Below are 22599 nucleotides of genomic sequence, written 5' to 3' on the forward strand. Positions count from 1 at the left end.
ACTAAGCTATGATCTGAAGCTGGCTCTTCCATGTACAAAATATGGACAAACACAGCACTTTCTTCACAACCTGCACTCCAACAGGAGCTGCTTTACAACCCTTGAACACAACCCTCGAAACGTCCATACATTTTACTTCCAGTTAAATCACAAGGTCCTTGTAGTCAAGACCTTTATGGTGCAATCACCCTGCCTGATTCAGAGTTTAGGGTAATCCAGATGAAAACATCTTCCACTTGTGACTCTCCTGTTTTCGTTCTTCCCCTCCTACCTCAGAAAATGTATTCAGGATAAAAAGATGGAATAGCTGCACCATCAGTACCGCCCAGGAATCATCTCTGGAAACATTCTTAGTTTCTGACCCTATTTTTGCCTTTTCAGGATTTCTTACTATCCAATTGTTAGTGCATGTTGGTCATCTCCAGGGATTACTTAGTTCCTGGTGTCTCTAAAAGTTAAATTTTGGAGTGGATGAGGGTATAATTCTTGTCTCTCCTGTTCATGCATGTCATGTAATACACTGTTGCAGCCAGCCATTTCATGCCCTGCAACTGTCTTGAGTTAACCCAGCAACAAACTATGGATTACCACTGGCTGCTTAACCAATAAATAACCTGGAGTTTCAAGATTTGCACATTTGTAACAACTCAAGAGTGGTGTATTAACTGAAAACAGAAACAACAACCACTGGGAGACAGCCAGGAATTACAATTAGGACTGAGGCAGTGTGATCTGGGAGCAACCCTATGCATATAGAGATAGATATATATTACACAGATGTCAGTGCCAGTGTTTGAAATCTTTTAGAGTTCAAGCCATAATCTTTTAGAGCCTAAATATTCTCCCCTTGTGTTTTTTAAGGGACCTGTTGGTAGTTTCTAAGTCATTTATATGCAGCATGGCTTAATATGCCATATGTTACATTGCTAACTGAAAATTACTGCATTTTCCCACAGGAATGGGGTATAACCAAAACTATCTGCATGTTTACCAACAAAATATGAAGAAGCCTATTAAATGGAAACCATTACATTTCAGATACGCTAAACTGTTGACTGATGTGTTTGTGTGCCCCACCAAAACAAAACACAGAAAAAAACACTGTACCACAAACACTCTGCCATTGTCCTGTAATTTAGCAAGGTCAGACATTTGGACAGCCTATTTTTAGCGTGCCTCTGCTAACTGCAGTCTTTCTGGAATGTTTTGAAGAAAATGCATAGTGGCAGTATTTTTAATTGGGGCCCAGCAATTGGTTTCAGTGTGGAAAGTTAAAAGAAGAAATTCTATGGAACTTTAACTGCCTGCCAATATATGTGGCAGGGGAACTCTCATGGATGAGAATCTCTGGGTGCTTCCAGATGGAGGGCACAGAATGTTACTAATCAAAAGGCACCAGATAGCTATTCCATTTTTTCTGCCTGAACAGATACTCTGTGATTAGAAAAAAGACAGAAGTGGTGGGAAAATACAGGAAGCTCATGAGTTAAGGGCCTTGTTGTATGGACCCCCTATAAAATTCCTTGCATGAAGCAGAACTATGGCACAATAAAGATCTCTTTTGGAATCACCCTGACCTGTCAATACCATCAAGTGAACACAAAATACTTTGAAAATATAGGTTAGATTATCACCCTTTTAGCTTCTGTCTCTTGGAGAAAGGGACCTCCTAAGACTGATACACTTATGAAAAAGAATTTGGAAGCCCTGACTTGATAAATGTGTAAACAATCAAATTCTGCAATGTCCAGTTAGCAGACAAGAGAAACAAGATGGCACCATGGATGTGGGTTTCAGGTAGAAACTGGAACCAACTGGGAACCGGAACCAACTGGCATATTTACTTGGAAGTAAGGCGAAGCTGGATAGCAGGTGTAATTATGCCAATCACTGCACAAGGGAGCAATGATCGTCCTCGACACGTGGCCGGGGGGTGGGGGTGGGTGGAGGACTACGATTTGGCCCAGTATTTCTACAATGTCTCCTGCAGCTTAGCCGGCTGGCTGACGCATCGCTTTAGAGCTGGCAGCGCCAGCCCTGCCCCTGTGCAAGGCAGCCCTGCCCCTGTGCAAGCTCCCGCCTGGAACCATGGGGCAAATCCGGCAAGACCGGGAGAGGAGGGAGGAAGACCCAGGGCTCTTTTCATGTCTTTGCGGACAGCCGTTGCCGGGATGCGCCTCTTGCAGACGCTGCCGCCGCTCTTCCTCTCTCTCGTGCGGCTCCCATCCCGTTTTGCGGCTGTGCATCTCCCTGCGCTCTCTGGCCTCGCTCCCTCCTGCCCTTTGAGCCTCTGAGACCCAGTCCAGGTCGGGCCCGGCACGACTGGTCGCGCTCCCCGGCGACTTGCCTCGCTTCCTCCTCCTCGTCTTCTTTCGAACAACAAGGGAGCGGAGCGACCGAGGGCAGGCCACTGAGCGTGCGCGCGGCCGCCTGCGCATGCTCCGTGGGAGCGGACCCGCAAATTCTGAGGATAACAGAATCTGAAACATCAGGCGGGCGCGCGCGCCGGCTCGACCATCGTCTCCGGTGGCGGCGCTCGCCCAGCCCCGGATCGCGCTCCCCAATCATGTCGCTCAAGCCGAGGAAGCCGGGGCACTGAAGAACCATGGGCGGGCGCTCCCCCCCGGCTGGCCGGCGGACCCGGCTCACCTCCTCGCTGGTGCTGGGGCAGCGCCTCCGAGAGGTCACCTTAGATCGGGAGCGGGGGATCTTGGCATGGCGGGACCCAGAGCCACGACCACGCAGCGGAGGAGGTAGGTGGCCTCCGGGGGCTCTCGGCTTCAGACAAAGCTTGGTGAAGGACCGGGTTGTGGAGGTCTCGTGGAGAACAAAGGTTTGCAGAAAGGGTATTCCTACCCGGGGTGCTCGTCTCTTTCGGAGCTCAGATCTGGGCATGTGAAATCCTACTTCTAAAATGTGGCTCTGGGCATGTACAGAGTGACTCTGCTTCCCGACTGAGCAGTCACCATCTTCTCGCCCACGTTGCACGCTTAAAAGGATAATGTATGCGGGGCTCCCATAGGGGCTTTGGGCCTTGGCTGTCTGTGCTCTTCTTCAACTTGGCTCGTACTTAGGTACCAAGGCAAAACTTTTTTGATGTGCTTGGGGAGGATGCTTGAGAGCAGGGCAAACGCTGGAAGGGGTACTTTGGCATACAGAAGAAGCCTCGATTCTATTCACTTTAATACTTTGCATCAACTGCTGGTCTCCTTGTCTTAGTAGGTAGATCTGATACAAGCCCTGTTTAGGAGCAGAGCTGAATGCACAGACATGCACAGACACAGCTCAAAAAAGTTGCTCAACTATAAAACCATCTTGTCCTCTGGGCAAATGCACAACTTGCTAACAGCTTCACCCCGCCCCCCATGCCCCCTCAGCAGGCCCATCCAGATTTCTCCTAAAGAGAGTGGGGCATAATCTTTTCTCTCAAGCCTTTCTTTGGCAGAGGCCTGTGAGAAAAAAAATTCCCTTAGTTTCCTGTTTCATTAGTGTTCTCATTATTATCAACACTACAGTCTGATAGCCTTAGCATTCCTGGATAGTATTGCAATGAAATACTATACCATTCAATATGCAATGAAAAATTCTCCATTAATAAAAGCAAACACCACTCACTAGAGTTCCTTTTAATCTGTAGACATAGTTTGAAAAACTCCTTTTGCAAGTTTGAATGGTTGGGCTGGCAATCCTCATGTTTAACTGTTTTTACTTCCTTTAAATGGTTGAAAACCATCAACAGTAAAGCAGACAAATATGCAGCTATATATTTAGCAGAAACATGATCCATATAACGATCAATATTTCATCATTATATTGGTATATTGTACACAGTATCCAGACAACAGCTAGTAAAAGTTTCATGAGGATCATGTCAGTCTTCAGCAGCAAATCATGAATATTTGACGCTATACTTGTGCAAATGCAGAATGTCACTTCTCCATGTTCTACAATCTACACCAGTGTAACACTACTTTTTTTCTAGCTGTCTATTAAGAGCCTGTTCACACAATACAGTTTGTCCATAGTGCTTATTACTTGTATGCATTCTTATGGACAAACAGGTCAAAGCCAAGTCTTCACTGATGATAGTGGAAATTCTGGAGATCCAGGTCAAAGCAGCAGCTTGCTGGTACCTGTCTGTGTTCACTATGTTCAGGTGCATGCTTAAATGCACACGCGTCAAGGTTTCTCAGGTATGGCCATCAGGGACTTTTGATGGTTACAGGAACACAAGCGTACTCATCAGTTTGCAGATATGGTGTAACCTCAGTGAAAACCAGTGGAGTAAAGACTAGGGTTGGGAACTCCTGCTATGAGTAATCAGAACTGGTTATACTGACAAAGGGGGTGATGCAGGGACTCCATGTTAGCTTCATCTCTGAAAGCTTTTAAATAATAGTAAACAAGATAACAAAACTGGCTCGTGAAGTACCTAAGTTGTGTTAAGTCACTCCTGTCATTAAATGCTCACTTGGTCACTTGTGAGTCATACCAGATTTCTTAGGTATAGAGCAGTACATACAACCAGCACGGTGCTTCTGGTGTGTATGCTAGGACATCAGCATGTATACCCTTCTGTAACTGCGAAAGAAGGACCACCAAGACCTAAAACCTTCCCCACCGCACACCTTTCCCTTCTTCATCCTCAGTCTCTAATGCACTCTTCACCCATGGCCTTATCTTCAAGCCACTACCAGATGAAGCAACAGATCCCACAGTGAGGGATCTTCCAGACCAGACTTTTATTAACTAATTGCCCTGATTCAAAAATCTGGATTTTATTAATTAATTAATGTCTTATTTTTGCTTATAACAAAAAATTAAAATACATTAAAAAGAGGCAGAGCAGCTATACTGTGCTTCCTTAGTAACTCTGGGTGCTGTCTTTCTGAAGCACTGAAGGCTCTGCTTGCACTGTCTGGATCTCCTGACCTCCATTTCAGGGAGACTAAGGGCACAATTCTGTGCACATTAACATAGAAACTTCCACCATGCTCCAGATGTGACTGGCTTGGGCATGACTGGAATTGAAGGGCTTTCCTCCTAGGGCATACACAACAGACATATTTGCTATGAATCTACCCTCAGTCTTTCCCAGTGTTAAACACTTTCAATTTTCTCTTGATACGGTATCATAGCCTTCTTATTCTATGGTAGGCACTGTCTAAATCACAACTACGCATGGGAGGCTTTTAAGATTTAGACCAGGCTGCTGCATCTACCCTAGAGTTCAATAATTATAATAATAACTGGGAGTAGTTGCTAGAAAGACTTAGTTCCTCATTTGACAAGTGCAGTATTAATGGCCTGCCTCTCAAAGGTGCTGTGGGGACGGATTAAAGCATCCTGCCTATAAAAATGTGCACAATTAGTTGTATGTCTGTTTTAATAGACTGAGTTAAGATGCAGGAGTGGCTAACCAGAAGCTTTTAAAACGTAAATGTATTTATATTGAAATAAATTCCATAGAATTCATTAGACTCATTCTTGAGCAAGCATTTAGGCCTATGGACAAACTCTCCATAGACTTTAAAGAACACATATAAAAGCAGAGACCTTAACAGTCTGGCTTTTTTCCAGATCTGCTTCTTCTATAACTCATAGCCATAACAATGTGGTTCTTTGAAAACAAACTCAACTCCCAACCTTTCCACCCCCCACATTAAAAAAGTCAGAGGTTTTAATTTGGGTGGCATGCTGAAGCTTTGAAGCTTAATTAATTTTCATATAGCATAATCCTATTTGTGTATAGGTGGAAAAAAGGTGCTATAGCCAAGCAGGTTGGGACATACTGGAGTTGTAGGATTTTTTTTTTCTGTCCAGATAGGCATGGGATTGTGCCTTGACCAAAGTAAGTTTTAGGCTGCTATGAAAGAGCTTACACGAAGGAGAGTTAAGGAAATCTCCCTTTAAAGAATGGTAAAGGTACACTACTACCCATGCTTAGATCAATGAAACATCCAACAATTCCCATCATTAAAACACGAAAGCAGTTTTCTTATACATTTTTCCCCTGCTTCTCTTTTAAAAAATCTCTATATTAATTGCAGAAGCTGTCAACATTTTGCCTGTACAACCTGGCTCAAGCGTTTTACAAAAATAGGCAGTTAGCTTCAAATACCTAGGCAGTTGAATTGGGCACTATTGAATGAAGTTGAAAATTTGACCTATTAATGAAGGTATTTAAACAAAGATTCGGAAGGATTCATAGCATGACTCATTCGTCTTGATCTGATCTGGCCATTGTGGTAAACAGGAAGCTGCAGTTGTATGTAGAAAGCATGAGAGCAGAACTAAAAGCCTGCAAGTAACAAAATATAGGTCCTTAAGGGTGTGGAGGGAGAGAGAAAGCTTCATGATAATAAAGTGAACCACTGAATGACATGAGCACCTGCCAAAATATATATTGTTTACCTAAGGAAGAGGAGTCTGTAAGGGAAGCGATCCTTTCATGAGCTGCCTCTTCCAACAGATTTGAGAGCTGGGCCTACCAAGCTTCTTGTGTAACCGGACATGATATAAGACTGTGGTTTATAGCATAGTCCCCTTTATTCAAAATTCAGACCCATTGCAATCACTGGGATTTATTCTAATGTAACTGTGAAACAGTTATAGCTGTACTCCTTAAACATGCTGTTTATTTTGCTTAGATAAAAAGGATGCATGCCTTTTGTCTGGTTGTGAATGAGTAAGGGTATGTGCTTGGCGATTGTGGAAAGGTATAATATTGGGGGTTTTAGGGGAGGAGTGTTATTCCCTCTCCCACACACGCACACACAGCTCTTGTACCTTAACTGCCACCTGATAGGCAGAAATTCAACAGCAGAATTCTTCCATCACTGCTGACAGAAAGTAAAACAAATGGTTCCTAGATTAAATCAGGCCAGAACTTTCCCTAGAAGTGTTTATTAAAACTGAGGCTGTCATACTTTGGGCACATCATGAGCAGGCAAATCACACTAGAGAAGGCAACCATGCTAGGGAGAGTTGAAGGCAAAAGAAGCAAGCAGAAGAAGCAAAGGAAGACCAAATAGGAGATGGATTGCCTCCATTAGGGAAGCCACAGCCTTCAGTGTACAAGGGCTGAGCAAAATGTCAAGGACAGGACATTTTGGAGGAATTCAGTCATAGGGTCGTTACAAGCCAACTTGTCAGCAAGCCCCTATGTTAAGGAAAGCAAGGTATTAAATTTCTGCCAGCCACAGAGTTGCTAAGGGCACAGGAGCCCTACCTAGAAAAAGGGAGGATTAAATAACAGATTGAAATCAGTGGCAGCAGCAAGAACAGACTTTTAACCCAGATTCTTCACTCAAACTCAAGTCTAGATGCTAGGAAGCAAATTTAGTTGGCTGTAATCAAACTCCCTTCCAAGTGCCCAGCTTCACACAACACCACAACCCATCATGGGTAGTTAGCCCTACTAGATTGTCATGTTGTCTGAACCGAGACCACTTCCCACAGGGTGTCATGTTGATTTTCAGTCAGCCATTCAGAGAACCCACGGGATGATCTATGAGTTAAGGTTATCATGTTGTCTGAACCTGGGCAACCAGTCCTGCTGTGGGGTACATACATATGAAATCAGCACACTTTGCTGCCAAACAACTGTTTTGCCCTGCCTACAGCCCTCTTTTCAAAAGAGCACTTCTGTTGACAGCATTCAAGTGTCAGTGCAAGGGGGGAGGTACTTTTCTACTTTCCTGAGCACCTAGAGTCTTAGAAATGGGTAGAAAAGTTAGGGACACTGGGATCTATAGACCAAATACTCAAAACCTGAAGGATTTCACTGCAAAGCGGGGGGGGGGGCACTTAATTATTTTTTCAGCCAAATTACTTTGACTTAACAGCTCACTTATTGACAGCTGTCACATCAAAGCAAAGTAAAAGCAACAGCAACAGCAACCCTATCTGGAGACTTTGGGTCGATGTCCAGAGTTGGTACCTGCTATGCTTTGAACAACAGTTTCTCAAGTGAGACATCCCATTTTGGACCTACGGAAGGGTGCACTTGTGCAAGGCCTACTATAAAATAAATAAAGCCAAAAATCCACACATTTGCAATGCTAAAAAATGAAGAGTGGCCAACCAGGGACAGCTCCTTCATTGTGCTGCTAGGGCACTTTGGACAGGTTGCTACTAGCTGTCCATTTGGAGATCGTGGTCTGCAATCTTCCAATAAATAAATAGGCAAGGAAGGGAAAGCCACAGTGAGTTAAATAATGGTTTGCAGTCATGTCAGGAAAAGGAGGCAAGGTGACTTCAGCCACCATGTCCTCTGAGATATTGGCTGGAGGACCCAGGACAATGAGGGGGAGAACATCCCATGGTGAGATTGTTGGGTGCACCATGGGCTGTTCACAAAACAACCAACTCTCTGGGGCTTATTGCAGGGGTGAGTTAGCATGATGTGCTTAGATTTCAGTTTCAAGTTAGTTGGTGGAGTCTTAGTCGCTGGTATGAAAGTTTTGGCTGTGTACAGTATATTGCAAAACTCTTATTTTTTCCTTATGTAACAACATGGCTAATTCATCTGGAATTTGTAACCAGACCAATTGAAATAGGCACTCTAGGGGTGCCTAACAGGGCAAAGTATATGTTACATTTTTCAAGCTTTAAAAACTCTGACCCTCCTGTTTTAATTTTGAAGAAACTGTTCCATAATGTGGGTGCAGCTTCCAATCTGGATCAAGGCCCTGTGGTACTTTTCTATTGAAAATCATGGAAGTCTTAACATAACTTCCTTCATGTACTTGCAGCTGCTTTTTCTTCAAAATTCTTCAAAATGTATTTCCCAAGAAATATTGGATCCTTCCTTTTGCAACATACTCTATAGATAAATAAAACCAGTAGGTCAGGGAGGAGATCCTAGGCTAGCTTTTCCCCTGACCTTTTTGCTTTGTCTCTGTCTATAACAGTAAGCTCACAAAAAGCCCACAAAAATGTTACTGTCTAGTCATAAGGAAAGAAGCGGGGGGTTGGAGAGGAAATCCTTCAGTTTTATTATGCTTTCTTGGTTGTTTTGTTTGGAGAAGAGTTTTCATTCAGCACTGATAAGGTGAATGGTTAGTTACGAGCCTGGTTAGGGAGTATTTTATGCAGTTCGTATATTTGGTCACCAAGTACAGTATAAAATAACATAACCCAACCAGTGTAAAGTTTCTGTTTACTTTACATATCATTCTGTTTACTTTACATAGAGTATATCAAAGGGGCAGCACTAGATATGGGAAAAGATCCAGGGCTTAGGCCTACAGGACAAAAGGAAAATAAAATAACAGAACAATTCTAATTTGCATATGCTTTAACATCTGCCTGCTAAGAACACCTTGGACAGGGCAGAAGAGTGGATTTGATTTCAGAAAAAAACCCCTCAGTCAGCAAGATTCAAGGGATGGGGGGAAGCAGGAGGCGGAGCACATGCGGGCTAAAAGCCAGCTGTTCTAGGGAGATCAGATGCAACAGAAATCCTCAGGGTCTCATTACCCTTGTTTTAGCAACTGGACTGTGTGGGGAAGTAGTTACTTCCTAAAATTTTGCAGCTTCTAATGAGCAATTCACAGCTCTAGTCCTAGCAGGCCACCCCTTTATGCAGAGGCCTCAGAGTAAGAAATCCATTGTCCATTGGGCCTGTGGGCAGATTGGACAGGTAGTAGAAGGACAGAGCAGAGTGGTTGCTGTTAAGGTCCACGTTGTTGCTAAGATGTCAAGTATCCCATGAGTAGGAAGGCCAAGTTATAACATGCTCTTCCTCAACCTGGTTCCCTTGAGATATTTTAGATATCAACTAGCATCAGCTGCAACTGCAAGGCCAGTGGTTAGGAATGTTGGGAGTTGTAGTCCAGAACATCTGAAGAGTGTAGGGGAAGGTGTTACCACAGCTGATGGTTCAGTGACTTAGTGCTACATGAACAACCTTTGGCCAGCCTCACTTCCTCTTTCATCCTCCAGCATGGCTGCAAAGAGGAGATTAGAAACCTCCAATGAAGCTGCAATTTGCTGTTAAATCTGAACCAGAAACTGCACTTTTGTTGAATGTACTTCACTGAAACAAGGCAGTGTTTGAAAGTACTTGATAGTTTGATCTTTAAATAGGCCATAAATACTTTAAATGAATTAGTTTTAACTAGTTACAGCTTAGTCCAGTTAGGAAGTAATGTGAAATGATGCTTAGTATAAATCAGGCAGCCAGGGTCTTGGTCTCCTTTAAATGGCAGCTGCAGCAGACAGAAGGGAGCATCTGAGTCCGAGGCTTGCTCAGCTCATTTACATAGCACTGAACTATAGATCAGCCTTACGTCTGGGTTGGGCTGTTGGCCTGTGTGAATTCATGTTTTTGCTAACCAAATTTAGGAACCCACATCATAGTCTGAACTGCTCATCTGCTACTGCTTCCTGTCTGTTCAGCATGCTGGTCCATAAGGTTGTTCCTCTCTCCATGGTACAGCATCACACAGAAGCAGAGAAATGGCCCGAGATGTCAATTGTCAGTTGTAGATTCAGTTCTGAACTGTTGTTTCAAATATTGGTTTATCGGCCCCAAACCAGCTTGGGTGTAGGCATAAGGTGGATCTAAGTTTTAGCCACACACACCATGAGTTCCGTTACATCAAAATGCAGCCAGTTACTTCTCAAGTATATAAAATGGAAATCAATGGACAGTTGGCCATTCTCCCTGTTAGCACTCTTCATTTAGAGATACATTGCAGTTAAGAACAAACTCCATGCTTTCAGCACAAACTGGTTTAATAGATGAACATTTACTATACTATAGCATCCATGTAGAAAGCTGCAGGAATCCCTCCTCTCATATTAACCTGCCTGTTAATATGTTCTTAAGAAGCTACCATGAAGTGAGTCAGAGGGCTTCCAGAGAAAGGGAGTGTCCAAAGGGTACCTCTCCTTTGGAAATGGCCTGTACATAGAGATTGTTTAATTATTATACATTTTTTCCTGCAAGGAACCCCAGGCAGCTTACATGATCCTCCTCCTCCTTTCCTTTTTATCTTACAACAACCGTGTAAAGCAAGTTAAGCTGAGAGTCAGTGACTGGTCAAAACTCACCCAGTGAGCTCCATCATTGAGTGTTTCTGAGGGAAATACTATCCTATGAAGAGAGACTGAGAGAACTGGGCATGTTCAGCCTTAAGAAGAGAAGACTGAGGGGGGGCATGTTATCACTCTATATGTACCTCAGTGTCACAAAGAGGAAGGTCAAGATCTCTTCTTGCTGATACTAGAGTGTAGGACATGAAATAATTCAAGTTGCAGCAACCTAGATTCAGGCTAAACATCAGGAAAAGCTTCCTCACTGTCAGAGCAATATGACAGTGGAACCAGATGCCTAGAGAAGTGGTGGGCTCTCCCACCCTGGAGACATTCAAAAAGAATCTGGACAGCCATCTGAGTGGGATGGTGTAACTTGGTGTCCTGAAACAGCAGGGGGTTGGACTTCATGGCCCCTTCCAACCCTAGTATTCTATGATTCCAAGACTAAAACCTGGAGCTCCCAAGTCCTGGGCCAACATTCTAACCACTGCATCATATGGACTTTCTTAGTTCTCTCTGATTTATTTTGCTCAACACTTTATTTACAATTACAATTATTCCTTTTCTCTCTTTGTTTTATATCTTGCCTGCTTTGTGAAATCATTAATATCTCCTCCCTACATTAATCTGCCATTCATCTTTATCACTGTCTCTTTTTGTCATTGATTAGACAAGCTTCATATTTCTTTAAACTTTATGTGTTCAATTTGTCTTGCTGTTCTGGGTTTATTTTTTACTTCTTAATCCTATGGGGTAGTGAGAAAGAAACATAGTATAATTATGGAACTCACAGAGAAGTGCCTTTCTACTTTCTAGATGAGAACTAGAAAGCAATAGAAGTACTGTAAAATACATAATGAAACAAACATAGGGCAGATTCACAAAACACAAGACACCACAGTGAAATCTTACTGTTGTGGGTTTGCTGTGTTGTCTGGATCAGTTCTGGAGTGTCTACATGGTAGCATTAGTTTCCTAAAACCATGGAGAGAATCAAACATTCTGCTTTGTAAGGTTTTCACACTTCGCCATGGCTACTGTGGTCATCTAGACTTCAGATCGCCATTTTATCATTGTTGGTATGGAAACAACATAGAGTCCGTGGCATGGGTGGCCACAGAAGTGGTCACTTTTGACCTTCAATCTGTACTGCCCTCAGCAGCCTAGCAACCAATGCATCATTGCTTCATTTCCTGCTTTATTTCCATTGACTGAGCAATGTGTCCAGCATTGTTAAAATACGTGGAGAGAGAAGGGGAGAATCATGGTGGAACTGTTTATCATCATTTAATAAAAATCTCTGTGGGGATTGGAGTGGCTAGGAAGCACTACAGAAATGCAGTACACATGGGGTGGGGAGGGGGAACCTGCTTCAGGACCGTAGCAAACCAATCAGGAGGAGGCTGCTGCAGACCATAGGCAAGAATAGGGAAAGGACAAGGCGTTTGCTCACAGAGCTGCGAGAATATGGTAAGGCTGGAAGGAGGGAGTGGGCTGGTACTGAAGAATGGAGTGGGATGGAGTTGATGGAAACTACACTGCCCAGGTAAACATGTGATCAACTGAGCACTATGTTTGAGCAAAATTCTGTGTCCCATGGAAACAGCAACGGGTTTTTTGCCCTGTTGTGTTAACCAGCTATAGACTAGTTGAGAGTTGTCCCCCCCTCCTTTCATAGAGTTGCTGAATCTTCCTCACAGAAGAAAAGGCAGGATGGGGAGAACCCCATTGCCTTTGATCAGAAAAATGAGCTTTCGGAATGGGTTATTGCACTTTCTGTCCCCTCCCTTGCGCATTCCACATTCTGCTGCAATGTTTCATTTACACAAATGACAATAATTAAGCCTCTTCACAGATCTCCCTTATCCTATCTGGTTTGGCTCCAGTATTCTCTTAACATGCTAGAAAAGTAATCCAGGATGTTTCTACAATCGATGATAGGTATACTTTTTAGTTTTGACTCTGAGAAGGCCGTTTCAAACCTTGACTTGTTTCCCTCCTTCTTCTGGGTTCATTTGCAATGGCAACCAATGGTTTAAACAACCCAGAGTTCACAACCTCTAACAAGCCATGAATCTTCTTTCTGGGTTGTTCATGGTTAACAAGCCATGATTTGTTAATACGGTTGGATTTGCACATCAGGACAACACAGCATTTAGCAACCTATACCATGGGTTAAAGTTATTTGTGAACCTAACAAATGAGTACATAGATATTTCAGTCAATTTCAGCTTGGAAGCAGCCCAGAGCTTTGGCTTGTAGACCCTGTCAAGCCATCATCCAAAACATCACTGGTATCCCAGGAATCCACTAATCATTGTGTTATGTAGTAGTCCGAAATGGTGAGTATGCCAGAATCTCTTGGGAACTAATTTAATGCTAATTTATATTCCCATTATCCCAAAATAATCTCAAGGATATGATACTCACTAATTCACAGATTACTGTATATCATCTTGATATTTCTATTGTCTATAGACGGTACTCCTAATGGACCAGCCTATCAACTGCTACTAATATCAGCGCTATTAAAAGCTGGCTTATTTCCAGGATCTGACATCAACACCTTCTTAGTGCACGTTCCATGGATAAATTCTTTTGTCCCAAAGCGGGTTCATTTGATTATCCTGTACAGTTCTGTTTCTGTTTGGTTAATTCATAAGTGGATGTACTTTTGCCAGACAATTTTTAGTGACATTGCTAGGCTTCCACAATGAATATTAAGAAATGTTTCCACAATTGCTGCTGTATGAGCAGTATAAGCTGAACTGCTAATCTTGGAAAAGACACATTTCTACCTAATTGCATCTGGTTTAGTTTGCAAGTGGTGGAACTGGTGGAAGCTTAGGGAATGCCCTACCATGAAGCAGGGTTCTCCTTGTATTTCTCTGTTCCCTCTAGGAAGACCTTTCATTCCTGCCCTGGCACCCCTGGCGGGTACTCTGATGATCCTTGCTAGCTGCTCTTCCTCCATGGCATTTGCCACAGCAAGATAACAGCTAGCAAGACCCTCTGAAGGAATCATCTGCTCTCAGTTTCTCTGATGTTTGCTGCGGCTGCCTCCACCAGTACTAGAAGATTGCCAAGAAAGGAGCTGAGCTTACTTCCCTGGGGAGGATGGTTCAGGGCTGGGATTCTGCTACACCGAAGGCTCTGTATCAAGTACCACCCAGCATCACCTCTCTTTGGCTGACAAGATCCTTAGCATGGTTTACCTCCAGAAGATCTAGGGACATGCCTGGCAGGCTCATATGGAAGGGGCTGATGCATGACAGTATTTATTAGATCATTACTGTGCTTGTATTGATTGACTTTCAGGGTACCATGCTATATATTGGGGTGTTGCACTTCTTTCAGCTTGGACTGAATTCCATTTCAGTAATGCTCTCAAGGGCCACACAGCAGTGGTGAGTTGAGCTGAAGGCAAAAGTGGTGGGGCTGGATTGGGACCTCAGTCCTGAGCTGCATCTCCGCTAGAAAAACTTACATAGAGGTACGTAAGTCCCACTGGACTCAATGCATTCAGCTACATCTAAGGGCCAGTTTAACACAAACTATGAAATAATTGTTCTACATCATAAATGGGTGAAATCACCAAAATAAGACTGCACTGTGAAACAGATTTAGTCGAGAGTAAGCCCTCAACTTGTCTCGTAGATAGCTTTCAAGCAAATATGCTTAGGAGTGCAGTGTTAAGAGAATTTGTTTGAAGTTCATGAATTAGTCTTGCTGTAGTTCGCTGCTGCCAAGGTTGTAGTTCCATGCACAATGCTTACTTAAGTGTCATTAGGACTTAATTCTGTATATACTGGATTAAGGTGTACCTGGATTTGGACTGGACTCATTCCTGATGAGAGACAACTGGAAGCTGCATGTAAGCAAAGGGTTTAAGAACATTTAGTAAGAATCTATTTATGCCCATTAAAACCATCACTCTTCTCTGAATTTAGCTCATACTAATGCTTATTACACAAAAAGAATATTCTCCTGTGGAGACCTGATTTCTCTTCCTGTTCCAGATCTGGGAGGGCAGAGAAGGGGAATAATCCTCCCTTTTTCCCAGGAAAAGGCAATTGGTTTTCAGCAAGAAGAACAGAGTTGAGTTGGGGCTGCCATCTCCTTCTTCGTATTTTAAACATTGCGAAAGCTGCACTGTGGTGACCCAGCGACGCGTGCAACACAGAGCAATGCAAAGACACTTGCTCATGCCGGCTGTCATGTGTGGAGTGATTCATAGCTGCTGCTCCATGGAAGGTGCACAATAAAGGAGAATAGTAGAGAGGGCAGGCTTGGACTGCTACATACATCATGGGTGTTGGACGTTCTGATCCCCAAGCAATCTTTATGTAGTATAGCCTTCCCAAACCTGATGCCCTTTTTTTGCTGGCTGGGGATGATGAGAGATGCAGTCCAACATGTCCAGAACATTTCAAGTTGAGGAAGTTTAGGATATCCTTAAAAGTGTGTTGACTTATGATTTATTGGAACAAAGGAGCTTTTGCTTCTTGGAAAGGCATGCACCATGGAGTCTTTAAATTAATCATTCAGGAATCAGAAACAGAGCTTTTTCTCAGATGTGATATACTGCTTGTTCTCTGTGCTAATGAGATACTGGCTTTGTGGAATAGTAGTTCTCTATGCTTGCTCTTCATTGTCAGTTTTGAATAAGTAGAGTGCAGCTAAATGCATTTTTTCCTTGATAAGTTCTAACTTTGATTGTCATGCCGCATGTGTTTGCAGTGCATTCTGCTGACAATAAGAAGCAAATTCATACTCCAAGAGTTATATACCAAGACAGAAAGTGTAGGCCTTATTCAATATATGTCACTCTTCTCCATATTCCAGTTTCTCCAATGAAATTGATGCTCTTGTTAATGAGTGTCCTTTTCATCTTTGTCCCTATCATTATTCTCTTGACATAATTATTAATTCACTGTATCTGTTCCCCTACAGTGAATAAACATTTTTCCCTAACATGACTGTGTAAAGATTATAGCAAGTACTTTTATGGATGTTGCACTCTTGTCCAGAATCACCAAAAACCTGGAGCTGGCTCTGGGGATGGGATAAATGTGTGTATAATAATAGTGAATAATTGAGAGCAAATAATATGTCTTTTCCTTCTTGAAATTGTAGCTAATTTATATCATTTTTATCCCCCCTCCCTGACCTTGCTCCATGGTTTTCAGACTGAAATATATAGAGTTCTGAGGTAATTTACCCTTCAGGTACTGACCCACTGATAAGGCCAGTATAGTAACAAGCCCATTAAACTCAATTGGAGTCAGCATAGATTGTGCTATAAGTGCATGTCACAAGCACTCCCCTTATAATATGTCTTGATATGGAGTGTCTTTAACTTTCTTAATATCTCCTTCTCCTTCTCTGGGTATCTAATGCTGCCACCAGGAATTTGATTACAATCTTATTAATTAACTTTTCCCACAGTGTTGTGCCCAAGCTATAAGGCTTTTTTTGTTGGACTTTGTGGTATTCATTCTGCCTATAACTCTGGGTTAACAATGAACAACATAAAACTTTATCTGTACAAGAAGCGTATTGGTTTCAAGATGTTCAGTATTTTCTTAGTAAATAAAATAGTGTATATCAATAACTTCTGATGGAGGCATCACACCCTTTCACTTCACAGACATTCCTCACTCGCAAAGCCTCTTCTGAATGAACTTTGACCATTCTTTATTTTATTTATCTCAGTTTAATCTTTCCCTTCTGCACTCAGGTTCCTGTCAACTTCTGTCTCTCACACCCTTCTAATAATGGACAATATTGGGTTTTGACTCTCTCTAGTCGCTGATACAGCCTCCAAGTATTCTACTCCCTTCCCTTCCCTTTTGGGTCTGAAATGCCCTTTGCTGCACTCCCTGGGGTTCCGATGAGAAGGCTGCCTCCTCAGATTCTGCAGACTGTGACCAAGCACAACTCTGTCAACCCTCAGCCCCCAGCCAATCCTCTCACTCACCCTTCCTTTTCTCCCCTTGCTCGTCTGAAACTTAACCATGTTTAAAGGAACGCAATCTCACTACACTGTAAATCATCACAAGTGCCTTTTAAAAGCAGTAGATTCTCCATCCTTTGGGTTGAAGGGGAAAAAAAATGTTCAAGCGAAGAGCTGGGAACAGACCTATTGAAGCCCTAAACAGCTATAGCATGGTCCAAGTCATCAAGGGCATATAGCGTGGGGCTCTTCAGCAGGTGTTCTGGCCTAAAATCACTGTCTTCCTTCACCACTGGATATGCCAGTTAGGGGTGCAGTAGGCAGACTGCCTGAAGAGGTCCACAAGTTATCCACCTTTGGGGAGATCATATTGGGCAAGAAGGGCCAATGGTCTGCCATGGTATGAAGTAGGTGGCATTTCATATTCATCTTTGAGTAACCCAAGTATTATTGTTTATCCTTTCCTCCAAGAATGTTTTTTTTCTCAGCCCTTTGGAAAGAATGTTCTAAATGTACAAGGTTCAGGAGAGAATCTTTTTCCCCAGTAAAACCTCAGGCCTTTCAAAAATGTGTTTTAGCTGGTCAAACCTTCTTTAGAACTACTTCTCAAAAAATCTGTCTTCTTCATTCATGTTTCCTTCTAGAATTAGAAGCTAAAAGATCTTTACACTACATCCATTTTTCTCACATTGGTGGTGTGTTTTTCCAGAGAGTTGTACTGTGCCCACATCTGAGATCATTGCTGTCGAGGAAACAGAAATCGATACGAAACAATCTAATACTGGAAAATGGCAAAAAATGGCAAAGCCACATGCATTCACAGGTAATCCAATAGCACCATCTTTTTTTTTAATCATTTAATAATTTCTTAGTAAGCTATGATTATTCTATGAGTTTAGTGTGGTAAAATTGACAGTGTCACTGCATTTGGATGCAAAGATCAGCCATCTTTTATTCTTATAGAAATAGGCTACAGTGAGTTCCCATGCTTCTCTGTCATTCATCTTCTAGTATGGCCATGAGGAAGAGATGAAAATCATCCACTTCTATTTTTCATCAATCACAGCTTGTTGTTGCACCAGAACTGAGTCAGACTGTGGTGATCTTAACTATGGTTTATTGAAACTCTCCAAGACTTGGGTTATGAAGCTAGATTGGTTTAATAAGTCATAATTAATATTAGCCATAACCGAGGATTTAGATGCAACATTAAACTGCGGCTTTTGTTTAAGGAGACAAAAGCTTTGGATTTCCTCCCGGCCCTTTTAGTGCAGCATGGGAAGCATACAAGCCCAAGCTTCACAGTAGCTTATTTCTGTAACAATAAACCATAGTTTCCTTGCAAACAAATAGGGAAAGCCTACTATCCTTTAAAGAAGTTCTTTTCCCTTTACTAAATGACAGTCATCAGGTTTATTGCTACTATCACAAATTTTAAAATACTTAATGGTAGGGTCTCTTTCCTAAAACTGTGAAAATTGGCATGGGAATGAGCTGGGAGGAACAAAAAGTGCCTTGATGTGGAATCCGGATATGACTTCTTCAACATGTCATGGGAGTGGTGAAAATGAGGTGTCATTTACCAAGTGGTGTTCATATCACAGATATGTATATGACTACTTGCTAAGCTGGTGGTTTGTGTTGTTCTGCCAGAAGGCAAGGAAAAGCTCACATCCGTTTCCCTAGATTTCTTAGCAGGTTGAGAAATGTCGTATAGAGACACGGCTTGCTTATTACGGCATTAAATGCACACTGGAGTCAGTTTCTATTTGCCAAATGCTTGTCTACATTCACCCCCGCTCACACACATGGGTGTGCACATCTGTGAAGGGGTTGCTGCAGCATTTCTTCACCATCAGCCTAAACTTCTGTTTCCTCTGTGGAAGGCATGACACCATCAGCTGCTGCTGCTAGAACCACCCTTTCTGCCCCTCTTGACCCAAAAAGGACTTTTAAGCAGTCTTTATAAGGAACAGAAGTCGGGACCTTGTTTTTCCCCTGTATTCTGAGCAAATGACTGAAATTATGTTTTGACACCCAGTATTCAGATTGCACAGGATCCATAAGTGGCCTGAACATGTGGACATCATGTTTGCATGTAGTTTATGCATGCTGTGATGACACTCTTAAAAATGTATCAAGGTGCATTGATAGGTTACATGTCAAAAATGCTTTTTAAAAACCAAGGGGGCTGATAAATTTTACTTACTTGATCCATGGGCAGAGCAATCCTGTGATCCCTAGACTGCCATAGGATTTGTTGCATTCCCAGGTGCAAGGCTGGAAAAAAGCTCTGAGCTTGAATCCCTCTTCCTCACTGCTTCTCCAAGGCCATAACAGCGACCTCAGAGAAGGAACTGTGGGGACAAGGAGGGGAGAAGACTGGCACTGCCAAGATACGAGGCAGGGCCACAGCCTCCTTCCCTCTCCCATCAAGGTGCTGCAGCTGGACAGCCAAAATCAGTCGTCTAGCTACCTTGCTGAGCAGGAGAGTACAAAGGTGCCCTATTCTCCATGCATCTTCCACTTTGCATAGGATTTCCATTAATCATCCAGGTTTGAAGGGTTCAAGGCATGTCCCCTGAATTACGCCCTGGATTCCTATGATATCATCCTTTCTGTTAGCTGCACTTTTAAAGATGCTTGTTCTTGACATTTTGACCTGGTTTTCCTGGAAACAGAGGGAAGGAGAAATAAATAAATGTTTGATTTAAAAGCATAGAGTTTTAAATTTGTCAAGCCTTGCCTGACTAAAGTAAAAGGCCAAATATTTCTGTAGCTTTTAATTAGCTTGAATACCTTATCAAGGAATAGAAATATTCTCTTTTGCAGCTGTGGCTACATGAAACAAACATTCTGGGTAGTGTGAAATAACTTTTCAATAACATAAATGTTAGTATACAAGTTACATATTTTGCAACGGTTGCGGACATCTGAAGTGGACATTTTCAGTGTCCTTCATTTTGAAAACCTGCTTGGCTTTGGGAAGTATGACTCCCTTCCCATGTTTATAAAAACCCTCAGTTGGCTTTGTAAAATAAAATTTTAATTTTGGATGCTGCCCCCACCGTGTCTTTGCCCTCTGTACTGTATAGAGCAGCCTTCCCCAAGTTGGTGCCTTCCATATATGTCAGGCTGCAGCTCCCTTAATTCCCAGACAGTATGGCCAGTGGTTGGGAATCTCAGTCTGACACATCTGGAAGGCACTGACTGGAGGAAGGCTGATCCTTCAGAATAGCACTTGAGAGATTGCACTGTGACCAGGAAGTCACACCTTGTCATGACCGAGCTAAGTAGTCTCAGGCGAGCCACTCTCCGCCTTTGCTTCAGGTTTGCATTTGCAACAGAGGGATAATGTTTGTTTGTTTGTTTGTTTGTTTAGAAAATTTCTATGCTGCCCCATTCGCTGAAGCCTCGGGGCGGCTTACAAATGAATCAATTAAAATACTATAAATTAACAATATAAAACAAGTTAACAGTATAAAATAAGTCGCCCTGGCCCACAAATAAAATAAATAAATACTATTAACAATTAAAATGACATTTGAATAAAAAGGTCTTCGCCTGGTGCTGAAAAACAAATAACGACGGCGCCAGGCGGACCTCTCTGGGGAGCGCATTCCATAGATTGGGCACCACCGCAGAGAAAGCCCTCCTCGGAGTACTTGCCCTCCTAATATCCTTCACGGAAGGTTCCCGGAGAAGGGCCTCTCCCGCTGATCTCAGGGGGCGGGCGGGCTTATATGGACGTAAGCGCTCCTTCAGGTAACCAGGACCCAAGCCGTTTAGGGCCTAATAGGTCATCACCAACACCTTGAATTGGGCCCAGACTTCAATGGGAAGCCAGTGAAGTTGACGGAGGACTGGAGTCATGTGAACATCACGCCCAGTCCCCGTCAGCAGCCTGGCAGCTCTATTTTGAACCAATTGAAGTATCTGGACCGTCTTCAAGGGTAGCCCCACGTAGAGCGCATTACAGAAGTCAAGGCGGGAAGTCACCAATGCATGTGTCACTGTCACCAGGCAGTCGTACTCCAGGTTGGGGCGCAGCTGATGGATCAGCCGAAGCTGAAAGAAAGTGCTCCTTGCCACCGCTGTCACCTGAGCTTCCAGTGAAAGCTCTGGGTCGAGGAGCACTCCCAAGCTGCGGACCTTGTCCCTAAGAGGGAGTACAACCCCTTTCAGGACTAGGTTCAATTCACCCTCACCGAAGCCCGATCCGCCAACCAACAGGACCTCTGTCTTGTCTGGATTGAGCTTCAGTTTATTGGTCCTCATCCAGCCCATTACCTCAGCCAGGCACCAGTTCAGCACAGCCACTGCCTCACCTGGATTGGTGGAAAACGATAGGTAGAGCTGGGTATCATCAGCGTACTGATGATTCCGCAGCCCACACCTCCTGAGGACCTCTCCCAGCGGTTTCATGTAGATATTAAACAGCAAAGGGGACAAAATGGACCCCTGCAGTACTCCATGGCATAGCTGCCATGGCGCAGAGCCATAGTCCCCCAGCACCACCTTCTGAAAATGGTCATTGAGATAGGAGCGGAACCACTGCAAAGCAGTGCCTCCGACCCCCAATCCCGCTAGCCTATCCAGAAGGATACCATGGTCGATGGTATTGAAAGCCGCTGAGAGGTCCAGAAGAACCAACAGGGACACACTCCCCCTGTCCTTCTCCCTGCACAGGTCATCGTACAGGGCGACCAAGGCAGATTCAGTACTGTACCTGGGTCTGAAGCCAGACTGAAATGGGTCCAGATAAGCAGTTTCATCCAAGAGTGCTTGGAGTTGTCCTGTCACCACCCGCTCTAACACCTTGCCCAGAAATGGGATGTTGGCCACTAGTCTATAATTTGTAGTCATCTCTGGATCCAGTGACGCTTTCTTCAGGACCAGTCGGACTACTGCCTCCTTTAAAGGGGCAGGTACCCGACCCTCCCTCAGAGAAGCGTTAACCACTTCCAAGATCCAGATCCCAGTCCTGTGCTTGGAGTTATTTATTAACCAAGACGGGCAAGGGTCCAATAGGCAAGTGGTGGGACGTACTCATCCAAGCACCTTGTCCACATCAGGCCGCAATAACTGAAATTCATCCATTAATTTTGGACCAGACGGCGGCATTGGTATCTCCCCAGAGACCTCTGAGTCACTAGTAGAGTCTCGCTCGTGACGAATCTGAGCGATTTTCTCCCTGAAATGCTTGGCAAAGTCGTCACAGCGGGCCTTAGAGGGTGGAACCAGATCTTTCTTAGGGCCAGGATGAACCAGGCCTTGCACCACTTGAAAAAGCTCTGCCAGACGGCATTTTGAGGAGGCAATGGAAATGGAAAAGAATTTCTTTTTCGCCACCCTCACCGCCACAGCATAGGCCCGATAATGGGCTCTTAAGTGTGTTCGGTCAGATTCATCCCATGATCTCCTCCACCTACGCTCTAGCTGTCTCCCAGCCTGCTTCATCACCCACAATTCAGGTGTGTACCAAGGGGAAGAGTGGGCTGTGCCCGGCGGGAGAGGACGCTTAGGAGCGATCGTGCCAACAGCCCTGGTCATCTCCCCGTTCCACAGTTCGACCAGAGCCTCGACAGGAGCACCAG

The 22599-nt window shown here is 43.6% G+C and overlaps 1 protein-coding gene across 2 annotated transcripts in view; it reads left to right on the top strand.

Moving 5' to 3' along the window:
• The first annotated feature begins 2497 nt into the window (after window positions 1–2497).
• The window catches only part of CERK (ceramide kinase), a 48181-nt gene continuing 28079 nt past the window's right edge, over window positions 2498–22599 (top strand). Inside the window, exons 1-3 of one of the 2 annotated variants that reach the window (XM_044423445.1) lie at window positions 2709–2753; window positions 13948–14539; window positions 17712–17825. In XM_044423445.1, the coding sequence (XP_044279380.1) occupies window positions 17801–17825 (25 nt within the window). In that variant the 5' untranslated portion in view covers window positions 2709–2753; window positions 13948–14539; window positions 17712–17800. Of the gene's footprint in view, window positions 2754–13947; window positions 14540–17711; window positions 17826–22599 lie in introns of both variants that reach the window. The other variant, XM_044423444.1, reaches the window with a different exon arrangement.

This window comes from Varanus komodoensis, unplaced genomic scaffold (assembly GCF_004798865.1).
Source record: "Varanus komodoensis strain SLA01 unplaced genomic scaffold, ASM479886v1 scaffold13_3, whole genome shotgun sequence".
In the NCBI taxonomy this organism is placed as follows: Eukaryota; Metazoa; Chordata; class Lepidosauria; order Squamata; family Varanidae; genus Varanus; species Varanus komodoensis.